General features: G+C 42.2%; 1 protein-coding gene across 12 annotated transcripts in view; it reads left to right on the plus strand.

Annotated features, from left to right (window-relative positions):
- Nucleotides 1-26,454, plus strand: part of LOC6040300 (protein winged eye) — a 408,769-nt gene that overhangs the window by 350,223 nt on the left and 32,092 nt on the right. For all 12 annotated transcript variants that reach the window (XM_038261924.1, XM_038261920.1, XM_038261919.1 and 9 more), the window contains one exon: nucleotides 25,077-25,207. In XM_038261924.1, coding sequence (XP_038117852.1) covers nucleotides 25,077-25,207 — 131 coding nt within the window. The remainder of the gene's footprint in view (nucleotides 1-25,076; nucleotides 25,208-26,454) is intronic.

A 26,454-nucleotide genomic window follows, 5' to 3' on the forward strand; every position in this document is an offset into this window, starting at 1 on the left:
TCTGATAATCGACTCTCAATCTGACAGCCGGCAATGACCAGCAGATTCTCGCTCAACAAGGCAAATCTAGCCCACACTTCTGCTCGCAAGTCAAAGCCATACTACACAGTGTCATTATCATTGTTTAGTGTGCTCCAAGGCTTATGGACTTGTATTAAAATTAGGTTTTTGTCTCGTTCCTCATTTTGGCCTGCGCCGAACAAAAGCCCAACTCTCGAGGAGTTCCTCTTTTGTTCGAAGGCCGTTTCTGGCGAAACCTTGGCCCTAACGACGTCTGCTCCGAACTCAAACTCTCCAACTCCAGAGCATCACAAAAGGAGCCTGGTCATAAATCAAATTGCTCAAACATATTAGAGAGAGACAGTCAACCGGGCGAGCTATTCTTCTTGATTATACTCCAGCTGTGAAAATTGATTACCTCTCCCTCTCGAGTTTCTACGAGAGACCGTCTCACTCACTCCAAACTTTGGCTGAGCGATCCGGAGACCTGTGTGCATATCTCAGAACCGATCGCTCACTCAAACGGGCCCGGAAAACGAACAATATTAACTATACAAATACCTTCACTGTTTGACAGCCCGTTTGGTACACGCTGAAAAGAATGAGTGTGCCAGCATAAATGACCCCTTCGGGGCAGGTCCCGCGACACTATCGGTGACCCGTGGGTATGATATAATGGTTGTCACTTTGGCCACTTAACGAACCCTGGTAATTTTGGCGGGAAGAAGACTGACCTTCATCATTGTCAGCGATGGAATCTTTGGCAACTGAGCACTCACTGAGAGTGATGCTGAGAGAGAACAAAGCTTTCTCGGCTCTTTCGTGAAGTATCGCGCAAAAATTTCAATCTCACTTATACATTCACAAGTGAAACGTCAAATTAGGCTTACTAGCAGGGGCGCCGACTCTGGGGGGGCACGGTACTTTTTGCCCCCCTTAAAATTGGGCAGGGGGGGCAGCCCATACATTGTGCCCCCCAGAAATTTTGGAAGGAAAATATTCTTTTTTTTTCAAATATTACAAATAAAATTCACAGAAATAATTGAAAATAATATTTAAAACTTATTTGAAACATCGTTTGTACACACGGATAGAATTCTTGTAAGCGAATCTGTAAAATAGTTCAAAAACATTTGTGGTTTTTTGAAATCTGTGATTTTTTTTAAATCGTTTACATTTTTTCTATAGTACCTCATCTACAATCAAACTTACGCAAACTCTTGCGAAAACAATCATCAAGTTTTCGGACGCAACATTCTGCGATTTGCCATTGTAGATAAGGATTTAGCGAAAGTAAACTGAAACACTTTGTTGACTGCTTTACATTTACATTTACAAAAATGCTGATAAATTCGATAATATTTTGGGTATTTTAGAAAGCATTTGAAGAGATTTCAAAGACATTTGTTAACCGTAAAACGTTCTGTACCAATTTTAGCTTAAACATATAATTGTCTCAAAAAAAAGAATTTTTTTGAAGACGCATTATAATCATATAATCTTTAAAAACACAAGTGTATCGCCTTCTACAATTTATTCTTAAATTCTTAAATTCTTAAATTCTTAAATTCTTAAATTCTTAAATTCTTAAATTCTTAAATTTTTAAATTCTTAAATTCTTAAATTCTTAAATTCTTAAATTCTTAAATTCTTAAACTCTTAAATTCTTAAAAAATAGCTTAAATGTTAGATTTTTCAACATTGAATTTTATTGTTATTTCTAAATTTCTGATTGCTTAAATTTCTGAATTTCTTCTTTTGATTTTTCAAAAATTTCAAGCGATTAGTTTTTTTTATCTCTAGATTTTTTTCTATTATAATATTATTTTTAATTTTGGAATATTGAATTTCGTGTATCTTTTTTTTTTAATAGCAGATTTGAAAAATTATTGTTTTTTATTGAGTATTAGTTTTATTTTTAATTTCTCAAGTTCTAAATTTTTGCTTTTTACTTTTGTTTTTATTTTTAGAATATTTGTATTGCTGAATTTCTTAATATCTGTTAATTATAAGTGAGAATATGCCAATAAGAAGGAATTCACCTTCTAAACATACAAATAATTAATCCAATCACAATTTTAAATCACGTTTTAATAAATTATTTTTCCAAAAATAATGGATTCCGGATGAAAAAAATTCTTTTCACATCGTAATATTCCAATTGGTAAAATTCGTGATATACAAGAAACTCAAACAGCTTATCGCCACTCTTACCTATTGATTTCGGAAAACAACCGTGCCCCCCCATCATTTTGGACTAGTCGGCGCCACTGCTTACTAGCGAAACTATTTTTGTTTGAGTTAGTTTGTATCTTTGTGTTAATGATTTAAACATACTTCCCCATAAATAAATCGCACAGTTTCAGTAAGGCGACAAATTCTCAGATCAAAATTTGCTAAAATTTAGCCTGACATTAAGTCAACAGAAGGTTGAAAAATAATCTGGGTGTTTTTTGGAAATGAAAGCTGTTTATTTTCGACACAGCACGGTGTCATAAACATACTCGTTTTTCGTGTAAATTCATTCGGCTGTAAAGCCTTATGTAAAGGCGCTTTGGTTAAACGACCAATGTTTGTAAACATTGCGCCATTTTTTTAAATGTTTTAACTGGTACCTTTTCAAAAAATAATTCTTGATATTGTTTACAAACATTAAGGTAATCAACTTTTTTTTTAGCTTTTAAAGCAGTTGCAGAAACTTTTTTAAATAATTTGAAAAACAGCAAATTATTTCTTATGCCTTTAATACTTTTAATGAAATTTGTAAATGGTATTTTATATAAATAGTTCAATATTTAAAATGTTATTGAAATTATGGCTGATTTAGGAAAATTACATAATGTTAAACAAACGTTACAATATCTTTTTCTAAACATTCTATAAAATTATCAAAATAGATATCCAGAAAAAATAATGATTACATAGTTCGAAAAGATTTAAATAATTTGAGCTCACCCATTACAAATATTTATTTCTTTTATTATGTTAAGTTTGAGAGCCTGTCGCTTGATGCTAATGCATGTATTTTGTAAATTCAAAGCTCAGAAAAAAGAAAAAATGTAAAAAAAATCAAACCTATCTAAAATAAAATTATTTGAGATTGGGTTAAAAATCACAGGAATAAATTCGATTTATATTTTTGGTATTTTGCGTTAAAATCTTCTAAAAAAATTTTTATTAATTGTTGCCTATTTGCTAAAATATAGCAAAGCAATCCACTTTAACGACCCCCGGGTCTTTTGTGGTCTCTGTTGCAAGTTTCTGCTCATTTCTAGACGTCCGAAGGTTATGTGTGGTGAGTCACCCAAAACCTCTTTTACGCAAATGCTAAACTATACAAAACTCGAATAAAGTTTTGGATCTCGGAAGACTTGATTTATTTTTATCCTACAGAAATTCAATTTTTTTGATTTTTTAAGGCGTTTTCTTAAATTTACTTAAATATTGAAAACTGACTTAAAAAATGGCTTTAAAATTACTCCTGTATGTCAAAAGATTTGAGAAAAAACATAATTTAATTCATATTTTGTTTAATCACTGATTTTGATATTTTGATTTAACAGTAGATGAAGGAAACATTTCATATAATCTTATTTTTGTTATTTCAAATACTTTTATTATTAATGCAAAGGTCTTGAGATTCATTTTGATGTTCTATATTTACAAAACAATCTTAAATTTTATAAATTCAGAAAGAAGGTCGACAAATTCCTTTTGTCTTTTGTGCTATAAAAATTTCATAGCTCGTTTCAAACAAACTCTCCGCAAGTAATCCCATGCAAGAATGCGGTTCCAACAGGCTCCACTTTTTTCTGCACACCCACCCAATAAACGTCACTCATTTCCCAGCCTAAAAATCCACAAATTCCTAACAAGCGCAACACAATTCCTTCCGATTCCTGCCGGAGCTCGACCAGAAAAAAAATCGAAGTCAATCCGAGTCGAGAATCCAAAATTCAAGTCATTCCAGCAAATAACTTGCAGCTTTCGATTCCTAATTCAGGCTCCGTAGTCTCGAAATAAGAGACTTCGAGAGCATGAGAATCCAAAATTTATAACAAAATCTTGGAATTCGTGCCCCCTCTCGAATCGTCCTCCTCCCCTTTGCCGAGGGGCTTCACAATGGAAAATCTGATTTCTGATCAGGCCCTCCTCCTCCCCGTCCTCCGCGTGCATGCTCATTTTTTATCCGCTAAATTGGTGTGTAAAGAGCGAGCTAACGAACAAACTCCCCCCGAAAAAAAAAGAGGAGAGAAAGAACCGACGTGAAGTCCGGGGTGGAGAAGGTGGTGGCGGCGCGCGCCCTCTATAAAAGTAATAATAATGGACGCGATGCGCGATCGAGAGGAGAGGAACGAGTGATTGAAGTGTCATCAATATTCATGATATTCAGATTTTTTCTGATGCATCGCGCGCGCCCCTCGTTGCCGAGGGGTTCCACCGTGAACAATTCGTTTTGTGTCTTATCTAGGAAAATACTTTGATTTTTTTCCTTGGTTTACCTCTCAGCCTGGGAAGATTTTTGGCGAACTTTCCATTTTTTTTGGAATGAGTTGGTGTCTCCTCGGGTGAAAAAATGGAAATAAATTTCTCCAATTTCCTCGCAAAGTGCGGCCCTGACACATCCCCGGTAATTTAAATTCATTTCGACGTGATTCATTACCAGACAAGGGGACGTGCCAGGATTCTTTATGAAATTTACAGCGAAAAAATATTCGAAATGCTCAGTTTTGAGCAGAGATGGCAAAATTCACCATCGCGCGATGGTTTTACGCAAATTGCAACCAGAGCTAGAAAATTCACCATCGCAAAATGAACCTCTTGTGACCGATGCTTTAAACGATGGTTCTCAACCATCACTTAAACATTTTTGAGGCAGAGGTGGAAAAATTTACCATTGCGATGCAACTCTCATGAACGAATTTCTTTAATCAGAGATGGAAAAATCCACCTCGAATGCTCGCGATGGCAAAAAACCATCACCTGAACCACGATTACGATTCTTTCTCCCCTTGTCTGTGGCAACACTTCCGGAAGTGACGAAAAAAGGTTCCTCCGTCATTCAAATTGTCCACCCTTTCCATCCGGAAGCTTCACAGCTCATTACGAAGTCATTATCGGAGGGAAAAAAATCAATTCCCTCGCGAAGAATCCTTCCACCCTCCACCTCCACAGACAAGAACTGTCAATTTCGATCGCGTCGCGCCGTTATCGCTTGTCGTCTCATGCTTTATGGCGCCGCCACTAGATGGCGCGCAAAAAACTCGCTCCTCTCGATTGTTTTAAATTGTTAATAAAATTAGAATAATGTTTATTTTATTGTTCTGTTCATCACCGTCGACGCTGCACATTTCTTGCTGCGAGGGGGCTGCATCGATGCACTTTTTTCCTGATGCTCCTGTCCGAGGTTTTTTTTCTTTCTGCTTCCCCGAGTCCCCCGCAATCTGACAGCATTTATTATTTATTTTACGATAATTGTCATTATTATATAAGGCCATTTCGCCGATGGCGGCGGCGAAATTCCCCGAGAACTCGTTGATCAAGCCGCGTTATCGATGGGCTCACAGACAAGTGGACAGTGCGAGAGGTGGCGCCACTTGTAGAGTTGCAGGAGATTGCCAGTTATCTGTGAGTGCCGGAACGGTCGGTGACAATAAATGTGATAATTGGTCGCAAGAGTCGTTTGATAAAAATAATGGAGGAATTTGGACTGTTTGGCAGGAAAGTTGCCGAACAATTGCTTTCAAATTGTCAAAATAGATTGCAAAGTTGATTTATTGTTTTATTTTTGCTTAGCAAACCCCTGCAGCAAAAGTGAGTTTAAAGCTAAGAACAAGATTGTCCGTTCGACGCAGTGGTGAACGCAGAACGCTGTGCCAGTTAGATTTTTCCATCAGCTGTCAGTCGAACAATCTGCAGGTGTTGCTTTGTTCAATGGCAGGCTATGATGACAGGCGCAGAATTTTGCGTTTGCGTCCAGGCCTGACGGACAATCTTGTTCTTACCTTAACTCATAATCAGCTGTTCTTTTGTGTGCCTGACATTTTTGACAGCAAAAGTATGTAAAACAGAAAAAATGGTTGCTTTTGGCAAGCGTGTAACGCACTGTCAACGTTGACAATTAACGATACTTTTTAAAGCAGAGCTCAACGAAAGTCGATATCTGTCAAACTGGAAACCTGCTACACCTCTAATCATAACCCTTGTTTTTCAATAACCGGACAATCATAAATCATAACTTCCCCGTCGAAACTCCCCGGAAACCCTTGTGGCACGTGGTGTCACCCTCCCCCGAAAACTGCTGTTTGTACCAAAATTGACATTGAACTGACTCCCGTCCTCTCTGGGCGTCAGATTGCCGTTGCTGCGGTCATCAAAACCATGCAAAAAAATGTACTGACTTTGCCAAAACCGATTTCTTCCCGACGCCGGGCGCCAAATTGCCCATGCAGCATAAATTTGCGTCCCACTCCAATACTCGGACCGTGAAGGGTGACAGCCCCTGCGCAAAAACGGCCAACTGCGCTTTATTTATGTCCGTCGCAGCTTGGACGACCCCCGTCCCTCTTGAAAAATCTTCAATCGAAGTAAATATATCGGCCAAGGATTAGAGCAACCCAAGGGGTTCTCAAATTAATGCCGAATCATTTAAAATCCTGTCAACGATGCAAATTTGACAGGTAAACGATAAGTTGCCGCGAGCGCAAATCCCAAGGGAGCGGGCGCGCGGTTGCTGCATTTGGAGCGGAACGACGCTAATTAATGCGGGTGAGAGACCGGGTACTTTACTTGTTTGCTTGCCACGGTGCAGTGCAGAACCCGACCGCTGGGATACGTAATTATGTCAGCGAAAGGCAGCAGCTTTAAGACAGATTGATGCCGGCTGCTTAGCGCTACGATAAATGCGACGCACACGTAGCGGTGACGTCAGCGGAAGAAATCTGACACTTGTCAAAACTTATCGTTTTATGGCAAACGTCACTGACAAGCAAAAACTTATCGTTTTGTAGGCAAGCCTCCACCATTATGGCAAACGTTTCGAACCCGTCAAAACTTATCGTTTCGCCGCCATAATGGCTAAATCGACATTGACGAATTCCGCTCCGGCGTTGTTTACAAGTTCCGCTCGGAAAGAAAGCCGTCGGAGGCGGCGAACTTGAAGGCAACAAAAAAGCCGAAGAAATATGACCAAAACATATGTTTTCGGAGCAAACTAGAGCGCGGTACGACGCCGGCACGGATAACGGCAACGTGAGTGGTGGCTGACTGTATGTGTGTGTGCGATGATGGTGGTAGAACATGTGGCGGGAAGAAGCTTAAGAAGAAGCAAACGGCGAAAACGTTTTCTTCTTTCATATTTTGACGTGAGCGTCGTCGTCGGTAGCGAGAAGCAATCATCGTGAAACCCGATGGAGGAGGAGAAGGAACGCGCACAGAAACTACAATTTGTAGAAGCTTCTGTTTAATTTCTTGCCGTAATTATGTATTCAATTAATTACACCGATTGAGCAAGTGAGAGAAGAATTCGTTTTGTGTTCGGGAGCGAACACGATAGAAATGAATGGAGGAGGCTGTTTTGGCGCGAAGGAGTGTGAGATCGCAGATGGCGCCGCCGCGTGCGGCATAGTTTGCTTTTGACAGATAAACGATAAATGGCGACCCGTCGGCAGCAGATCTCTCACTCTCTCTTGGTGCCAAACTATCGTCGTCGAGCAGCGACTTCAAAGAAACGACACAGTACATTTAGTTACTGCCGCAGAGTTGTTTTGGTAAATGGAGAAATACGGCGAAACCGCCAAGACACATTGAATTAATTCGGTGTTTTTGTTTACCATCTAGCGCTTCTGGTTCGCACCCTGTCGGGAGCATCCTGTTTAGATTTATTTTGACGGTGGATAAATTCAGCTCGAATGGCTTCCTTTTGCGAGTTTCAAAACAACACGAAATGGAAGTTGCGTTGATCAGCCCATTTATCCCGCACCGAATGACAGATAAACGATCACCTTTGACAGACGGCCGTAATTAATCAACGACTGGCTTTTGAAAATCGATACCTTATAGTTACGGGGTTCTTACCCTGGGGCACGTTGCAGCACGCATGGACTGTTAATTGTTTTAATTAATTATAATTAACCTCACGCTGACAGCAAACAACCCACAGTTGATGCTTCCAATCAGACGGGTTGTTTTTATGTTGCGCTCGCGGCAATCACGATAGAAATGCTTACCAGTTTCTGCTCTCGATGTTCGTACATTTCCCATTCTCCGGCATCGACTGCACTCTGCGATAAGTAATCTGAATAATTCATTGCACGCCTATGACCGGCGCGAAACATAAAAACGATAAGAGAAAGGGAACGCCGGAATTGTCGAAAAATGAGCCTTCCAGGCGTATTTAAATGAAAATTAATCTTTTTTCGCGAGCGTAATTATGGTCACTTGACACCAATTTTGTTTGTTTTTCGACGTCATGAATGCTGGATGCTGATTTAACTCGGTGCATAAGTGCTCATTATTCGCGCCATTGTTTCAATTTATCGTTTTTCGTTAAATTGCGCTGATTGTTGTTTTTGCACCATATAAGATTATTTTGCTTTGCTATCAACTGGAATGCATCCCTTCTTATTGTTTCATGTTTAAACTTATCGTTTTCAGTGACCTCCGACACTAATTTTCGTTTTTTTGAAGGACGTGTAGATAAACAATCTCTAGCATTTTTTTAAATTGGTTTATCGTAAGTAGGTCGAATACCGATGCAAAAAGGGCTTTATTTACCAATGGCTCTTACGGCTTTTTGAAAACTCACCCGAGCAATGTACCTTTGTCCATAACAAATAAACTTATCGATTAACATCTGAAGAGAGATTTATGTAGTGTCGGTTTTTGTTTGTTTTATGAATTTCTCTTATTTAAACTTATCGTTTGAAGTCAATCTAAGCTTGCAGTAGTCCTTTGTCCATAACAAATCAATTTTTCGTTTTTATCGTTTAACCTCTTGAGGTTATTTGACCTTTTAAATTTTTTGTTAGTTTTAGGGTTTTCTTATCGTTTTCAGTAAAACCAAGCTTCCAATGTTCTTTTGATGATCATAAATGAACTTTTCGTTTTTATCGTAAAATCCCTCAAGGTATATTGATTTCGTATCGCTTTTCGATCGATGTAGGGTTTTAATTTCACGTCCATTAAATACCAATTCCAACCCGAGAAAACCGCACACATAATTATCCTCCTCCAAAAACTTCAAAGCGCCCTCTCGCGGACGTGGAAATAAACGTGGCAAACTTCAAAACAAGAACAGAACCATCAAACCCAAAGTGCAACCCGAAACCGGAACCGCAGCAGCAGCAGCGCGCCAAGTCGTCATCGTGGCGTGGCCTGGAAAATTGATTACCACCACCGAAGGAATCAATAAAATTCGATGACTTGAACATTTGCGACTGACCTGCCGGGGCGTTCCGTACTTTGGTCTAAATTAAATAAATTGTGTTTTGCCCTAGCCTTGCTCCCTGCAAGCGATAGCCTGTCAAATCGAAAATCAATGAAACAATCGTCGTGCGTTTGATCAATTGTGTGCACAGCCGGAAGAGGATATTTGGTGCGACTGGGCGTTACGAGGCCGTTACGTCGGGATGATGAATATCCTATCGTTTTTGCAAGGGGGTGGAAGATTTTGCACAAACATCAAAATTTGCTCTAGCCGAGTGTGTGCTCCGGAAACCACAAAGGAATGAGTTATCGTTTTGCGCCATCGACGGGGTTTCGTGCGGTTATGGGTCGATTTATGGTGGTCAAGATTTGGAGGTGAGCAGCGATGTGAAAGATTTTTGTCTAGGTGGAGATGCCCTTGGTTACTTATTTTAACTCCTTACTACCGGTGGAGATGCTCTAAGAAGTCAACTTTAATCGTGTTTATGCATCATCAGCAAAATCTGACAGTTCGGATTCGGTCGGTAGAGATGCTCTTAAAAGTAGCATTAACGACAGATGACGTTTTTTAAAGCTGACGGTGGAGAAGCCCTAAGAAGCAAACGTTTATGTATTTGGATGCAACACTAGCAGAATTTGACAGTTCGACATTCGATCGGTAGATATGCTCTTAAGAGTAGCAATAACAAAAGTTGACGTTGTTTTTAAACTGTCGGTGGAGATGCTCTAATATCAGTGGAGATGCTCTAGGAGCAAACTTTTATGTTTTTTTTGCAGAATTTGACAGTTCGATATACCATCGGTAGAGATGCTCCTAAAAGTAGCAATAACTACAGTTGACTCCGATTTTTGAATTGTCGGTGGAGATGCCCTAGAAAATCATATAAGATGCTACGACTGCATAATTTGACAGTTTGTACTCGTTAAGTGAAAATGTTCTCGATAATATCGAAAACGACTAATGCCATATTTGACTACTGCTGGTGGAGATGACCTAATGAGCCGATTTATCTTCAATTTTAACCTAAACATGATTTTGTTCATCGCATTTTTGCAACACAGCACTGTCCGTGACCCTTTTTCGGAACTTCCCGAGTCCTGCACGCATCTTGGCCGGAAATGGCCTCCGCCTGCGAGATGAATGGCTTTGCTGGTGACACGAAACGTCTTTTTTGTCTGCTTCCTCCCAAGAAGTGCCCGGTCCTTTGATGTGGCGTGGCGAAAATGTCCTGAGGGGTGAAAGAAATAAATTCCCCCCACTACCCCTCAACTCGGACATCGCCGCAGCTGGGCGGTTCGTTATCGCTGCGGCTGCTACGTGCCGGAGACCATGCCGAAGGTGATTACTGGCCCAAATGATGAGGGGCATCAATCTGCTGCCGGTGCTTCATTTGAGCATGACTTGGCGGAAGAATATGGACCAGCACGAGATGAGAAAAAAAACGTGGCCGAGCGAACACCGACGGAACATAAGTACAAGCTCTTAGGAAAAATTAAATTTGAATTGCTACGTGATCAATCATAGATTTCATTAATTTCTGTTTTGTCCGGCGGAATTGACCAAACGAATGGGCCAACGGTTGATTCGAGAGCGGGTGTTGGTTGAGCTGCTTGTTATCAGTCGAGCTTTCACCGCCTTGTATTCTAATGGAGGGAGCAAATTCCAAGTTTATGACCCGTGCGAAACTATCGCGTTTCGCAAGTTAATGTTCCGTGGACACGACGGCACACGTAACGCAGCGCACTTGCGCGTCTACGCCGCGTGAAATTAGATTGAGTTGTAACGGTAGGGCATCTCCACCGTGGTAACGCCGTTGTGTTATAAACACCAAAATGGATCCAGCGGTGGAGATGCCCTTAACCCGATTATGACATTTCTACAGTTTCGCTTGCATTTTCGTAGCATTTTCGACGCCAAACAGATGTGCCCGGTGGAGATGCCCTAATTTAATGTTCTGATAGATCTAAGAATTGCATTTCCAGCGGATTGTTCGTATTCTGTTGCATTTTATTTGGCAAATAAATCTACCGGTGGAGATGCCCTAATGTTATAGCGACACCAAAGATATCTACCAGTGGAGATGCCTGCTCATCACTTGATTCGCAAGTCGCTTGTAGAATTACCGGTGGAGATGCCCTAATTTAATGTTCTGAACCCTCCAAGAACCGCTGATTACACACCACTTGAACTTACAACAACCCCAATCAATGCGCTTCTGCAACAATTTGTCAACGGGCCGCGAAGCGGAACCCGCCCCGTCTCGCTGCTCCGTTTTCGCAACCGCGCGTAAGCGCATTTAGCGCATCCATTAGGCCCCAATTCTTGTAAAAATCGATTCGATGCCTCGGTTAATGACTTTCGCAATTACCGATAATGTACAACTCAATTTCGCTCCGCCGCTCTTATATCCGCGCGCGCGCGCTTTTCAGGATATGAGTGGCCTCCAGGCGAGAAGAGCTCCGGGGAGATCCGACGGGGGAATTCCGGTCGACGGCGGGAGGAAAATGACCAAGTAATTAGGGGTTGTAGACGGGGCTCGTGAACAGCTCTAAATACATGCTCGGTGAGCGGCTCCGTCGTTTGGATTATGAGTCCGTGAGGAGAGTTGGGGAATATCCGAATATTTTGTGGCTTGGAGGTTGGGAGTTCGGGGGAGGCCATTTGTTGCGCACCTAACCGATGTGTATTCGGAGGGAACATCCCGGCTGGTCGCCCACCGGGGCTTGATAATATGATTAATGTAACTACATTAATATTATCTTTTTTCATTAATAACTCCGGCGATGATTGGTGGAACCCGCGTTGCAGCGGTCGTTCCCTGTTTAGGTAGCGAGCCCGGCTTTAGCACTAGTCTGTACGGGAGTAGTACGGGAAAATGGCGCATTTTAATTAAAATGGGAAATTGCTTCGTTATCAGCAGTCTGGAACAAGAGGACACTCCAGGCCTGCAGGACACGTGAATGCGGGTAGTTTGCACTATTATGGTTTATCGATGGGGGTTGGTTTCGAAACAACACCGGAATTAAAATTTTAAAAGTAGTAGAGATGCCCTAATGTCTACCGGGCAAAATCCAGTTGAATATTTAACTTCTTTAACAAGCGGTAGAGATGCCCTAACCTGAAGTCCCGACCAAGCGAAATTGACCACTCTGGTGGAGGTGCTCTTATACAGGATTAAGGGCATCCCGACCGTGCAAGTTTAAATTGAGTTATCGACACCAAAAATGCACCTTTAGTGGAGATACCCTGATTCAACGCTAAGAGCATCTTCACCGTGCAGACTGAAACTGTCAAACAATTTCAAAATAAGAGCTTTTGATGCTAACTGTCAAAGACTTAATTAATTTTGTTTTTCAGTAATGCAACCTTTCATTTCAAACATGTTTCTTCCACTCATTCAAACCTTCACCGGGCTTGTTCAAGCCCATATTGGATTGCACTCGTAAGTTCACTCTTCCCTTAATGGGATTTTAATGAATTTATGGAATCAATATATTACCCCTCGGTGGGGCATAATGTACCGGTGTGTACCATCGTCATCATCATCACTGTGAGAGCGCGCGAAATCCGTACTGAACCGTTACTAATTAGCAACAGCAGCAGCAGCTTGAAAAGCTACTTTAAAATGGGCCTAAAACATGCCAACCGGTTGCAGCGCGCGATGGGCAAAAACAAAAACATTAAAAAAAATCACGCACGCCAGTGATGCTAGAAACAATGTTTCAGAAAGCCATAAAAATGCAAATACCAACAACAGCACCACCGTGCAATTATGCATATCAAGGGGAGGGGCTTTGAATTGCAAGTTTCTGCTTGAATCTCTTCATAGATTCAGCAGCATTAAAAAAAACAGGTGGGAAACGCAAAGGTCAACCGGTGAAGCATCCCGCGTTCAGGCTCTACTTCACATGCACGATAAGTTTGTACGGTGGCGCCTGCCGCGTTAACCCTGGCGCTCTAGTTCAACCGTAATTAACATCTTTGCACGGTCAATTGCATTACTTTGTGGATCACTCAATGCTCTTTGGAAGTATTAGAGAGTTTAGAAACTCGTGCGTTCTAAAAAATATCAATCTTTGAAAGATGATCTTTTTTATCGTTTTATGATAATAGGAGATAAAGGGGCTCCAAATTCTTCAACAAAATTTCACTCAACAATTTCACAATGATGGCAGAGTGAATTAACACCACCCTTCACTTACGTCAAGATCTCTGATCATCGCGTTCAGTGATAATCACTGTTTGATGTTCATTTGCTGCCCGCTAATTCACTCTCGCTGTTTCCTTTTTGACATTTCTCATTCTCTTTCCTCGAAAGACTCTGATAGAGTGATGATCGCTACGTGATCATCGGTAAATATCTTTCTTCTTGAACGATGAGAAGGTAAAATCACTCATCACTTACGTCACCATTACTGATCTTAGGGTTCATTCAGAAACTACGTCTCTCCCACGAAAGAGAGCGGAGACGAAACACGCAGAAAAAAATCGATTTCGAACTTTCGAAAAAAATCAACAATGTCAATCAGTAGCAGATTTTTTGTAAGTCTCAATAGAGGAGAAAATCAACTCGCGAAAAAAAATTTGAGGCTAGGAATTTTGACAGGTATGGTTTTCGTAAAGTATTCGCCTTCTTTTCTCTCCCACAGAAAACTGGGGACAATGTAGCTGTCAAACTAGGCCAAACTGTTAAAGTCACTCACAAAATGTTGTTTTGTTTACAAGCATTGTTTATCTACGAAAAGTGACAAGTAATTTTTCGACGTGTAACGTTACACCTGCAAATGTTGTAGTGAAATCGTTGTCCCGGTGGCCGAACAATCCAGATGATCTTTCGTTCGCGAGAGAGGAGAGCCGTGTTCTCCTTCGGGTTTTCTCTTGATGAGCGTCAAATGATTTTCTTTTGGATCACTGATCACTGAGTGATGAACATCATCGAATGATTCGGTTAGAATGGTGAGCGAAAATTGCTCAGTGATCATCAGTGGAGTGCTGTTTATTTTCGGCTCATTTTATTACTCACTATTCCAATGATTTTTGACAGAGTGATGATCAAAAATGATTTTTTTGACAGAGTGATGAGTTCAAATCGCTCAGTGATCATCACTTGATGAAAAATTCCTTCAAAAATCTCGCTCTTTCACGAAGATTTCCAACTCGTTGCCTGAAACAATTTTCGCAAACCCAAAAAAAAATGAGTAAAATTCAATTACACTTGCAGACAAGATGCTTTTCCTGCACCGACCTCGTCTTGTTTTGCCCACACTTACTCGCTCACGAATGTGAGTGAAATTGAATGAGGATGATTACATTCATTAGAGAAGTTTAATGATGATGGCAGCAGCAGCATCCAGTAGAAAGGCAAGTCATCGTGGCCCGAGGAGGAGGAGGAAATTGGGCCTTTTTTCGGAGCAACTATTATTTGTTTGCTATAAATACGACTCCGTGAGGAAGAGGTTGGAAGGGGGAAGAAGGTGGTGGATTGTATTAAAATGTTTGCTGTAATAACCGGAAAATGAAAAGATGCTTCAAAATTGAGGGAACGCCGGAACGAGAGTGAGTACTTGAGATTTGTTCTGTTTTTTGCTTGGTAGGTTGAGGAGGAGAGTGTACGAGTTGTGGAACGACTCGAGACTCGCCATCTAATGGAGGTTTTCCCTGATGAACGGTGCAGTTAATTGAAGTTGACAAATTTATGACTTAATTTGCATGCGTAGCAACACGAGTCGCAACAATTCTCAAGTGGTTCTTTCAAGTGGAAGAAATTGTTTTGAATTTTTTGTTTACATTCTCGGCTTAATTAGAAATGCGAAACCCTTTTCCGGACAATGCTTTGCATGTTTCAAGAAGACTCATTCAACTAGTACATGTTCAAAGAGAAATAAAATGATTTGATCAGGAATTGATACAGAACTCTTTGGTCGTAGCCCCAAATCTCTCCCAAACTCTCAAAAGTGTCATCAAAGAGTAAACGATTTTTGTTTAAATATCTCAATGGTGACAGCTCATTGATTTGCGTTTTACGACAAGGCTGTTTAATCATAGGTACGCATCATCACGGTTTGCATTAGTATGAGTGCATCACTCCGTGTCTCTATTATCAAAACATAAACAAATTAGTGAGCTAGAGAGAAAAAAAAATCTTTGCCGAATTTTTCTCTCAGTGTCTCAGTGAGTGCTCCGTGAAACTCTTCTGATGAAGATTCTTCTCTCGCTGTATGTCACTCACGACCCAACCTAAAATGCACCAAAAGTCTCGCCTATTTGTCCATGTGATAATCCCTGCACCTCAAAAGAGGGACCAGATGAGTCGTGATGGGGAGACAAATTTTCTGAATAACTGCAATTTGATGTACTAATTTATGGCCCGTACGACATACAAACCTACCGGTCATTGCCGTGTCCGCCCCCCAAAAACACTCACCGCATCGACATTGCATTTTAATGACGTCTAGGCCACCACAGCAGGCCCTGCCAGATCCAGGGAGTGAAATGTTTGCATAGATTAAACATTCCATTCAAACGCAGCTGAATTCATAATAAAAAGGCTCACTCCGTCGACCGCCGTTGATGACTTATGGTTCTCGAGCGCTGCGCTCATAGATGTGACCGGAATACCGGAGACCACGGGGCGTTGGCTGGCGAACCCACACGCGTGTGCGTGTGTTGGGTTAAATGTGGACACTTGAACCCGTCCCGGTACTCCTCCGCGCTCCTGCTGAGCAATCAAGAGTCAACAAATAATATTTTAAGTAGTCCAATTGTGCGATGCTCTGGGACCTCCAGGTCTGGTCCGGTAGCGAGATAGGTCACACACCGACTGCAGCCGACGGATTGGCAAACAACGCAAAACAAACTGCCCGGTTGATGATGGAAATTAAATGCAATTCCCCGGGTATGTCCCCGGGAACGTCCCTGCGAAATTAAATATATTCCTCCGAGCTATCGACGACGACGACGATTATGACCGATCCTTGCCCAAAGTGGGCACAAATTTATTGTCCCTTGCAGCAAAATGGGTGCAGCCAAGCCTGAAGGTTCTGCTGCGATGCAGCAGTCGGGAGCGGGTTGAATACCAAATGAGACACCTATAGGCTAGGGCGATGCAGCTGCACGACGGTACGGCACTGGACCTTGCAGCTTTCCCAATCGGTAGTCTCGGGAACCATGCACACTAAAACGCTGGATGTCCGATTCGGTACAAATTTGCAAAACCCTATAGAAAAAGAGCGCAATCTTTGGTTGTAGGGCCGACAACAGCTAACAATGTAGAGCAAACTGACAGCTGTTTGTTTACATCCTTCTACGGCACTGCTTGCTAGACCTTTCTCGTTTTGGTGTAGCCTCTGGAACCATTCACACCCTGTAAAAAATGAGCGTAATTGTTGCTTAATAGGGCAGACATCTGCTCGATGTCGAGCAAACTGACAGCTATTTGTTTACCTCGCGAAAAAACGCGCACGCTGAATTGGAAAGATACAGTTTTTGAAGAGTTTTCAATCTTCTGCACACCGTAACATCCTCGTTTGGGTGTAGCCTCCGTTTGTGGGACGTTTGGACCGGTGACGTCGTGTCACAGAATGCGCATTCTTCTTCTAATTTACATTTATAATCTACTCTGGAAGTTCACCCACGGTGAACTGCATGCAGTTCTGATGTTTGCGTTGCAGTAAATGAAAGTACTGCAAGGGTCCGGTTTGGTTATGCTAAACGGGCCCGGGATGATGATGGTTTTGCTGTTTTTCGTCTAGATTTCAATTTGAATGCGATTACTCACCGGGGGCCCAAGCAGCAAGAAGGAGACTGTCAACCTTTAAGGCTCTTGTGTGTGTGTCTTCCCAGGATGAGAGAAGGGTTACGGTAATAATGCCATGCATAGATTGGGAATAGTGCGGGATCGAAGTGGTGGCTCCAGAGAGGGCTCCTCAGCGGTGTGGCACGTGGGATGCATAATAAATCGAGTTTATTTCGCTTTGTGGCTTCTGGGCGAGACATTCGATGAGGGATTGCCATGCATATGAGGATAGTTAAAGGTAGTTCGATCTGTTTTGCATAATCCCGAAGGAAATGCTCACAATTGCTTGTGGGGGTTCCTTACTTCGGAAAAAGTTTCGATGGGAATTATTTGAATACAGATTTTGCTTTGAAGTAACTTATTGAAATCCAGATCAATACATCAAACAGATTCAAAAAAAAAATGAAGGCAGCGTGGTTTATGTACGAAACTATACTTTTCCATAATTTCGTTGCCGGCCAACGGGTATAAGGCTTTCTAGGCCCAGTGAAAAAAATATAATTTAACTCAAAAATGACGAACTCCTCGTCACAGTGTCCTGATGCAAACAATGATCGAGCTGTAGCTGTCACAGCCCTGCGAAGTATGTTGGCTGACATATCGGGCAGTCAGTCAAATAAACCAGCTAGAAGTCGCTAGACAAAAAAAAATTGTTAGAAAGAGATAGGAAACCTGATGCAAACAAACGTCCAGCTGTCATGTAAACATACTTTGAATGTGTTGGTAAATTTCTGACTAGAAAGCCTTATAAGATTGGTTTAACGCACAGAATCAAGTCCGAATTTGCAATCGTTTTGAAACTAGTTAAAACTTATTCAAAATTCGGTAAAATTGAGCATTTGAGTCGGCTTCCGTTTCAATTTGAGTAATTAACCCAAAAATATGATAAATGACCACCAATATCCGCCACACTTTGGTGCTACCAAAACTGACAGCTTCCTCATTACCGCAAAACAAATGGAAACCACCTCAATTAAGCTGGCAACTCCCGGCGACGACGGAGCTCCACAGCTGTGGTGGCATTTGTCAGACTTTACGATTGATGTATTCACCACAAAACCGCACACAAATACACACACACGAACGCACGCACACTATCGCCCAATTAATCACGTGGCTGCAAAATGGGAACCCACTGCTGCGGCTCTTCGCCAAAAACTGATACCGCGTTTGATTAATGAAGCCGTCGTCTTATCGGCCAACCATTAATATAACCATGTGGCGCTGTAAATTTTTGCATTTAATTCACGACTTTTCAGGGCGAGTTTGCTAATTTAGATAATGGCGGCTCTGCAAATTCCGGCCCCATTTATCATCAAATTTCACGGTAACTCGAATAAACAGAGTTTATTTACTGGCGAAAACGGTCAATTTGAATATGAATTAGTTCCGCGTAACCTCAAGAAGGTAGTAGACTATGGACGACGTTTCTGCAAACAAAGGCAGGTAAACTGTCAAACTGTCAAAAAAGCGAGCTTGTTTGTTTGTAATAGTCTAATACCTCCTTCACAGTTTCTAGTGATGTCGTTGTTTTGACAGATCTCTCTTGGTCACTCATTTAGTCAATTCAACGTATCTGTGAGATTTTGGAAAACTCTCGTCTGTTTTCTATAGTTGGAAAATATCTCCAGGTTCACATGCAAATATGTTTTGAAACATTTCCGGTATCAAATATTCAATGAAGCTCGCTCAGTAATAAATGAGCCTTCCCCCTCTCCATACACCAGAATTCCACGCTAAATTATCAGCTCTGATAATGATGTCCGCCGAGAGCACTATCTAAACGCGCAAATCATCACAATTCAGAGGATAATGCATGCACTCCTAAACGGTAAACATAATCTCTTCTCCGGAACCTAATGCGAATGAATAAATAATCTGCCAATAAAGCGCTGAGGGGTCCTCAAACCCGCAAAAAAACAATTTGACAGTTCTTCGCACGCGTTTTATAGCAACTTTATGGCAACTGGCGCTCCCCTAGGCAATGTTTCAACCCATGCTAACAACTATTCCCCTGCCCTCCCTCCTTCGTCCATGACATCACGATGGCGCGATTGCTATCCCTTTAATTTACATACAATTAAATATCCAAACATGTAAACAATGTTTGATAAATAGAATATGAATCGCATCGTTTGTTACGGCGCGACCTGCAGGACAAAGAGAGGTGAGCGCGGTGAAGAGAGAGAGCGCGCGCGAAACCACTTTAGTTCCACAAACATCCCACACTAGTACACGTGCCTAGTTCGCACACACACACACGCAAACAAAGCGAATATCAAATTTCATATTGTTTCGAAATGTCCTCCCTCCTCCGTCACAAATGCCAAGTTGCGTCGTGGAAAAGATATTAAATGACCACTTCCGGAACGCGAACGAAACGGCACGCACGACACAAGGTGATGTAGCGAGAGAGAGGTGAGCAGCTGTCAAACGTCACCTTGCGCGCAGCAGCGCTGCGTTTGACAGCTAGCGTTCGCAGGGCTGGATTCGTCTAGTTTCGAATAACCAGTTTAAACTTTGACCCGCGGAGTTCAATATCCGGTGGGACTCGCCGCACGGAAGTTCGGGACAATTTCTGGCAGATAATTAACGGGGCAAGTGCTCACCGCAAAACAAACAACCAAAACAAGCGTGCAGGTACAATTGATGATGGGTTCGCTCGGAGTGACCACAAAACGCGAATTGTACCAGCTGTTTTCGAATGTAAATTGATGTGGGTTGTACTGAACTGTTTACTTTTTGAACGACGTTTGACAGATGCAGATTCTTTTATTATCTATTTGTTGTAGTATGGGATCGAAAACAGATAGAATCTTAACTATTTCTCAAGTAAAGTATGACTTTTATACATGATATTGAAGGTAAAGATAGAACCTACAAAATGTCGAGCTTAGATTTTTCTAAAAGGTTCCAATTTCTATGTGAAATTAACATACGAGCATTCCAAGGCGTCCTGAAACCTCTTACAAAAAAGACAATAACTTAAGCTACAGTTAACTAAACAAGCTCATATTTAGACAAAAGATGCGTAAGATTCTTGACTACAAGTTGTCGGACCGGTTTTTCGAAAAAATAAACTGTTTTTGAAAAAAATAAGTTACACTGAAAACGGTGTTTCCAGAGAGAGAGAGAGTTCAAGGCTAAAGTAATGCTTTGAAGCTCAAACCTCCTCGTCCATGACTTCACCGACACCCACCCCCTGCTTATGTAACGACAATTTCTCCGGTTTCATCGGCATTAAACTACCCCTTTAAAAGTCCCGGAAGATCCGATGGCATAATTACCATACACACGAGCGCTCGCGCGCCCTCACCCCTTAATTAGGTCATCAAATGGCTGCAGTGTATATGATAATATCGATCACAGTCGTGTAGCGTTCTATGGGGACGCATTTGAAGAAGCTAAATTGGCACACGTGTCGGTGCGACGCCACGTGGTGGGTTTATTAAAGTTGGTAGCGATTTTCCAATTGGAGGTTAAAGGGGAAAGATTTTCGGAGTTTGAAGCAAATTTGAGACACATTTGAGTGAGTCCGATGAAAACATAAATTCCACGAACTGTTGCCCATCTCTATGGCTGGGTATAAATCTTGGAAGGATGAATTATTCAACGTCAAAGCTCGCTCTCTCTTACTCTGAACGAGCCAGCTTGATTAAGAGATACACGCAAGGCACTTTGAGATCTGCCGACGGGACTATGCCCCCATAAATCAATAAATTTAGGTTATGACTTGCACACAAACTACTATTCACTTATTCAAAACCGGCTTTTCAACTCTTGCCCGGAACCTGTCCGGCCAAGACCCGGACCATGCGTCCAGCTTCAAGAAGATAAAGATGCTATCTGCAAAATTTATAACAACCTTATCCCAGAGCCAATTCTTCTTGCACAGTTTTGGAATATCTCAGAAAGTCCCCTCACCGCCGTAGGAAAAGCACAATTGTTTCAGATTCCGAAGCCACAGAGTGGCCGAGCGGTCCCGGAACACGGAAGGAAAGAAACAAGTTGTCACTATCTTCCTCGTTGGAGAAGGTGTAGGGAGAGGCAATTGTTAGTAAGTCCTTTCCGTAGAGTTTGGAAGGTTCGGAGGGGGGCCCATCTTCAGGAAGATAAACAAAACATTCTCGTTAAATACACAGAGAAATCTGAACGTGTAGCAAAGGGAAGGAGGGCAAATACTACACTCAAAGCGGACACAAAAGGTGGTTGAGGGACTTCTTGGAAGCCGGACTAGAGGGAGTGAAGGTAGACACGATAACGATTTCTATTTAGTTTCCAAAAGTTCGTCCCGGTATCATTTTATTACACTGTTGTGAGTGTAAACAAAGACCTTGGGATCCTTGAGATGTGGGCTCGTAGATAAACAGCGGAGATCCCAGAAGGGAGAAACCATGAGGGTTGAGAGCCTTAAGAATGCACCCTCATAAGTCGTAGAAGAATCCCCACACCTACTACACATCAGTTCAATCCGGACCAAAACGGGATGAAGTGCATTTCTGACGTGTCGTTCGAAGAACGAGGGATCAAATTTAATTGAAAAATAACTTTGCCCAGGGAAGGCTGGTGGGGAAACGTCACAAATTCTGACAGCCGCGCGGCTCAAGAAATTCGACACCGGACTGCCAGTGACTCTCAAGATCTCACCGCGTCTTCAGAAGTGCTGAGTCGTTGCAGTGGCGAGAACAAGTGGAAGTGGTTCTGCTTTCTGTCCAGAATGACAGCGAACTAGAACAAAAGAAGACGATGCGGCGGAGGGAAAAACGGCCCATATAAGCTATTTATTACAAATTCCACGAACGCTGTTCGGGCGAGAAACGGGTTTGGGGCGCGGACGGGTTTGCAGAAAAGGGGTAGACACACAAGAAAAACAAGCATTTTTATGGCACCATATTAGCATTAGACGGACGGCGGCGACGGAATCAACTCAGCGTTTCGGATACTGCTCAAAGTGGATCCACGATTCGGGAAACAATTGGTTCAGTAAAATTAAAATTTCTCAAACAGGACTGACAACTTGTGGTCAACAATCTAACGCTTCTTTTGTTCAAATGTGAGCTTAATTGGTTCAGTTCACCATTCGAATTTATCATTTGCATGTATCATTTTTCAGGGTGAGTCAAGATAGCACGACAAGATTGAAACTTCTTTCATATGAAAAGAGAGTTTTGTCGTTTTTTATTGAATATCTCAGAATTGAAATCGAATTTTGGCGATATGTTAAGGTCAAAAAGTGTGGCATTGTGAGCTGCACAAAATGGCGTTCTTAACTCAAAATTGGTCCTAAATGCAAGTGCGCCAAGTTAGCACGACAGCGGCGACTTGTTGTTGTTGTTTGACAGCTTTGACAGTGCGCAGTCAAGGCTCCCCGGTCGGAAAAAAATCTGGTAAATTTGAGTGTCTGGCGCAGGCGGACGTTTGTCGTGCAGTTCAGACACACTTGGCACATTTCTTTTAGCCAGGTTTTGCGTGACGCCCGACGAATCTGGCTAAAATCTGGCGGAATAACACACAGCTGTCTGGCACAAAAACCAATCGGTTCAATCGGTTGAACCGTGCACGACCGGTTTGTTGCATATTCGCCAGAATTCTGGCAACATTCTTGGGCCAGTCGGGGGGAAAATCTGCCAGACGTCTTGCGCAGCTAAGTGCAGCGCCCAAGACAAAACGCCCGCCAGGCGCCCCCCTTTTCCGTCTGGGTCGAAAAGGAGTTCGGCCGATCAGGTCAACTCGATGGTGCCAACAGGGTTGTCCATCCCAACAGTTCAAAGGGTAAATTCCATCCAATGAAAAAACTGATCGATTGATCAAATTTTGAAGTTGAAAACGACAACAATATCTTTATAGAACTGTCATGCAAATGAAGCTGTTTTGTTTATATTTTTGTGTTTTCCTGGCACAATATTTTGTTGTTCTGTTATTGTTTTTTCTAACAATGCAAACCAATATGGCGCTACAGTCAAGCCTTCTACTGGCTGATACATGAAGAAATTACTTGTAAAAATTCTGCCGGATCTTTTCCAGAAAAGATCCTGCAGTAATTTGTACTGATTTGACGTTTGCTGAGTGTGCAGAAAAGTTTGTTTATGTTAAGCTTGCCGAAAATAATTGATGTATACAAGCAGCAACAATCCTTCATTTTTGACTCTACTCTCAAACTTCAAACCATACATGTTGCCGCTGGATTTCCGGAAAAATCATCCGGCAACAATTTTGTTTTGTTTAACGTTTGAGTGTAAAGTCGCAAAAATGTAAACAAATCACTTCGTGCATCATTTTTGCACGCGTATCCAGGTTTTTAAGCGAAGATGGCGTTCGAATGGTGAACGCCCGAAAAGTCAAAATCTCGCAGTAGCAAAAAACGAAAAAACGAAACTATTGGCACTACGCCCCCCGGGGCATGGCCTTCCTCTAACGTGGGATTTCTGCTCCAGCGCCTCTGACGAGACAGGAGAAACCGGGACCGACGTTTTACTTCACCATCCGATAGAAGCTCAGTGGATAAGGCGGGAATCGAACCCGCGTCTCATAGTATCATCTCGCAGTAGCACCAACATTAGAAAAAAAATGTGGCTGTCATGCCATGGCACACTTTTTCCGTTATGTTGGTACCACTGCGTGATTTTGACATTTCGGGCGTTCACCATTTGAACGCCATCTTCGCTTAAAAACCTCGATAACGCAGTAGTATGTGTGCATTCAGTTTCAAGCACCTGTCAAACGCGGGTACATACTGTGGTGAATTCAGGATTGCGGTGGTGAGTTTCAAAACTGTCAAATTTGTATCGTTGATTTTTTTGATTTTATAAAGAGAATTAAGTCTGTTCGTCTGTGAAACCGCATTTTAAGTTTTTTAGAAAGAGATATCGAAGTTCTCTATGTTGAAGACCTGACAAAACTGATAAGAGTTACATTGTTGTGATTGATGCTGTTGTTTTTTTTTTATTTTTGGTCTGCCTAAAGATTCAAACCGTAGCACTCTGGGTGAGAGTCAAGTAGTAAAGCTGTGTAACTAATGTGAGAGCGCCTGAGCTGCAAGGATGGAGAGATTTTCTCATCATCCTTTTGTAGTACTGCTACAAATGAATGTCAGAGACCTTCTCATCATTCAATTGCAGTGGAGCCTGGTTTGGGTGTACTGTACTTAACTTACACCTTATTTTTCTCACAAGACAATCCGCACTCCCAAACCGCAATTCCTTCCGACACAGTTCCTTTCATTAAGAACAAGCTCGTTTACTAATGTTAGCCTTTGTCCGCATGGCGGCGACGACGACCATGCTGGAACCAGTCGCTCGTGCCGGTTTGACCCATTTCCCAAACGGGTTTCCTAAGACCCACAACTTGCGCGCGCCTTCTGTTTTTTCGCGCTTCGTGACCGTGTCCTCGAGTTATATAATGTACCTTGTGTGTGTGTGGAGTCGTAGTCCGCAGCACTCCTTCCTCCGAACCGATCCGGGTCTTATCTCCATCTTCGTTAACTACTTCTCCGTGTTTCTTAATACTTTTTTCTCCTCCGAGTTGTTGCTGTTGTTGCCTCGAATAGCCTTTTTTATGTGCACTCCACAGCGTTCTCGAGAGCCTTCACCGTCTCGACGACGACGACGACTACTTGGCAATCTCAACCGCTCCATATGGGTTCCGAGCATCCAGCTGAGAGTCGACTTTTATTATTATTTATTTTGAATTTATAATCTTCCTGGCTGGGCCGTGTTCTACGCCGTGATGGAAGCAAAACGGGGGGAAATCTTACGAGAAATGAGTAGAAAACGAAAGCGTACACACATACGACAGTCTCTCAGCTAACATACGAGATCTAATTTCTGATCTTTTATCTTTTTTTTTCTTCCACAGTGACAGAATCGCTGTTTGCAGCAGGAGGGTATAACACGCCCCCGGCTAGCTCGCCGTTCCTGCCCTGCACCCCGCTCGAGCTGGTCGCCAAGAACTTCCACAGTGCCGGCGCGGCCGTCACCTTCAGCCAAGTGAGTATTCGGGGGGAAATTGGTCAGAATTGGTTAGCATCTTCAGGACATATTGGATGCACTATTGAAATCTTCAAATTACCTAGAAAAAGGGTGAGGGTAATAAATTGACTAAGAATATCAAGCAAATAACACTATAATAGTAATACTTAGGGTATGCAGAATAAAATAATTTCATCAGTGAGATTCATGCTCAGTGAAGTTCTTGGATAGGCCATTACAGTTAAAGACTCCCACAATTTAAAGTTTCTCAACTCACAACTTTAAAAATGTGATAAGAAACGCCAGCAAACCCTTAATCATCTTCGCCCGGAAACTTTTCACTTTCACGAGTGTCTAAGACCAACCTTTACAAAAAAAACCCACATTTAGTTGGAAAATAAATTTGCTACCGTCGGCACAAATACCACGCGGTTCCATTAATCACCTGCGTTTGCCCAGTACAAAAGCCAACTCCTCCGGCAGCAGGGGCCCAGGTTATTGATGAGTTGAAAAGTTGGCCCGGATCCCCGAGGTGTGAGAGGGAAAGGGATGCTCGTTAAGGAGCCGATCAATCGATAATCACACGGTAGTAACCCTTGGCGCTGGATGTCCTGCGCTTCCTGAAACTAGTTTCGCGAATCCCAACTTGGGCGGCCAAGGGGAACCCCTCGCAGGTCAGGCAAAACTTGCACTTGCAAAGACGTCATCGTCGACGACGACGGTACGTCACTCCTTGTTTATTCAGGCAACTCTGCATGGGGTACGTACATTACCACTTGCACCCTTGGTCCCTTCCATCCCGAGAGGAGATCCCTCGCAGGTGATTAAAAATAGATTATCCCTCCTCGGAGTGCGACGACGACGACGAGTCGAAAATTCATCGAGACATTAATCTTCCTGGATGCCGGGCAAGATTTTCTAACCTTGGCGGGAAAGTTTAAGGTTAGGTTTTTTGCGAAACCAAAAAACCCCCGGAATACACCCGAAACCGAGCGAGCAAGAAAACTAATAAATTATAGTAACATAAATAATGCACACCAATTTTCTAGCTGGTTTAACTTGAATACATTAGCGTCGAATTCCTGCTGCTGCTCTGGCGTTCAGAGATCTGTCTGGCCGGAACGCTCATCCGTCCGTCAGGGAGAGGGTACCCATTGCGTTGTAAAGGTTAGGGTTAGGCATCATGACTCATGACTTTTTTTTCGAAAAGTAGAGATCTTTTGATAGTTCTGGCGTGTTTTTTTCTCTCTACGGTGTACTTCCAG

This window comes from Culex quinquefasciatus, chromosome 3, assembly GCF_015732765.1.
Source record: "Culex quinquefasciatus strain JHB chromosome 3, VPISU_Cqui_1.0_pri_paternal, whole genome shotgun sequence".
NCBI lineage: Eukaryota > Metazoa > Arthropoda > Insecta > Diptera > Culicidae > Culex > Culex quinquefasciatus.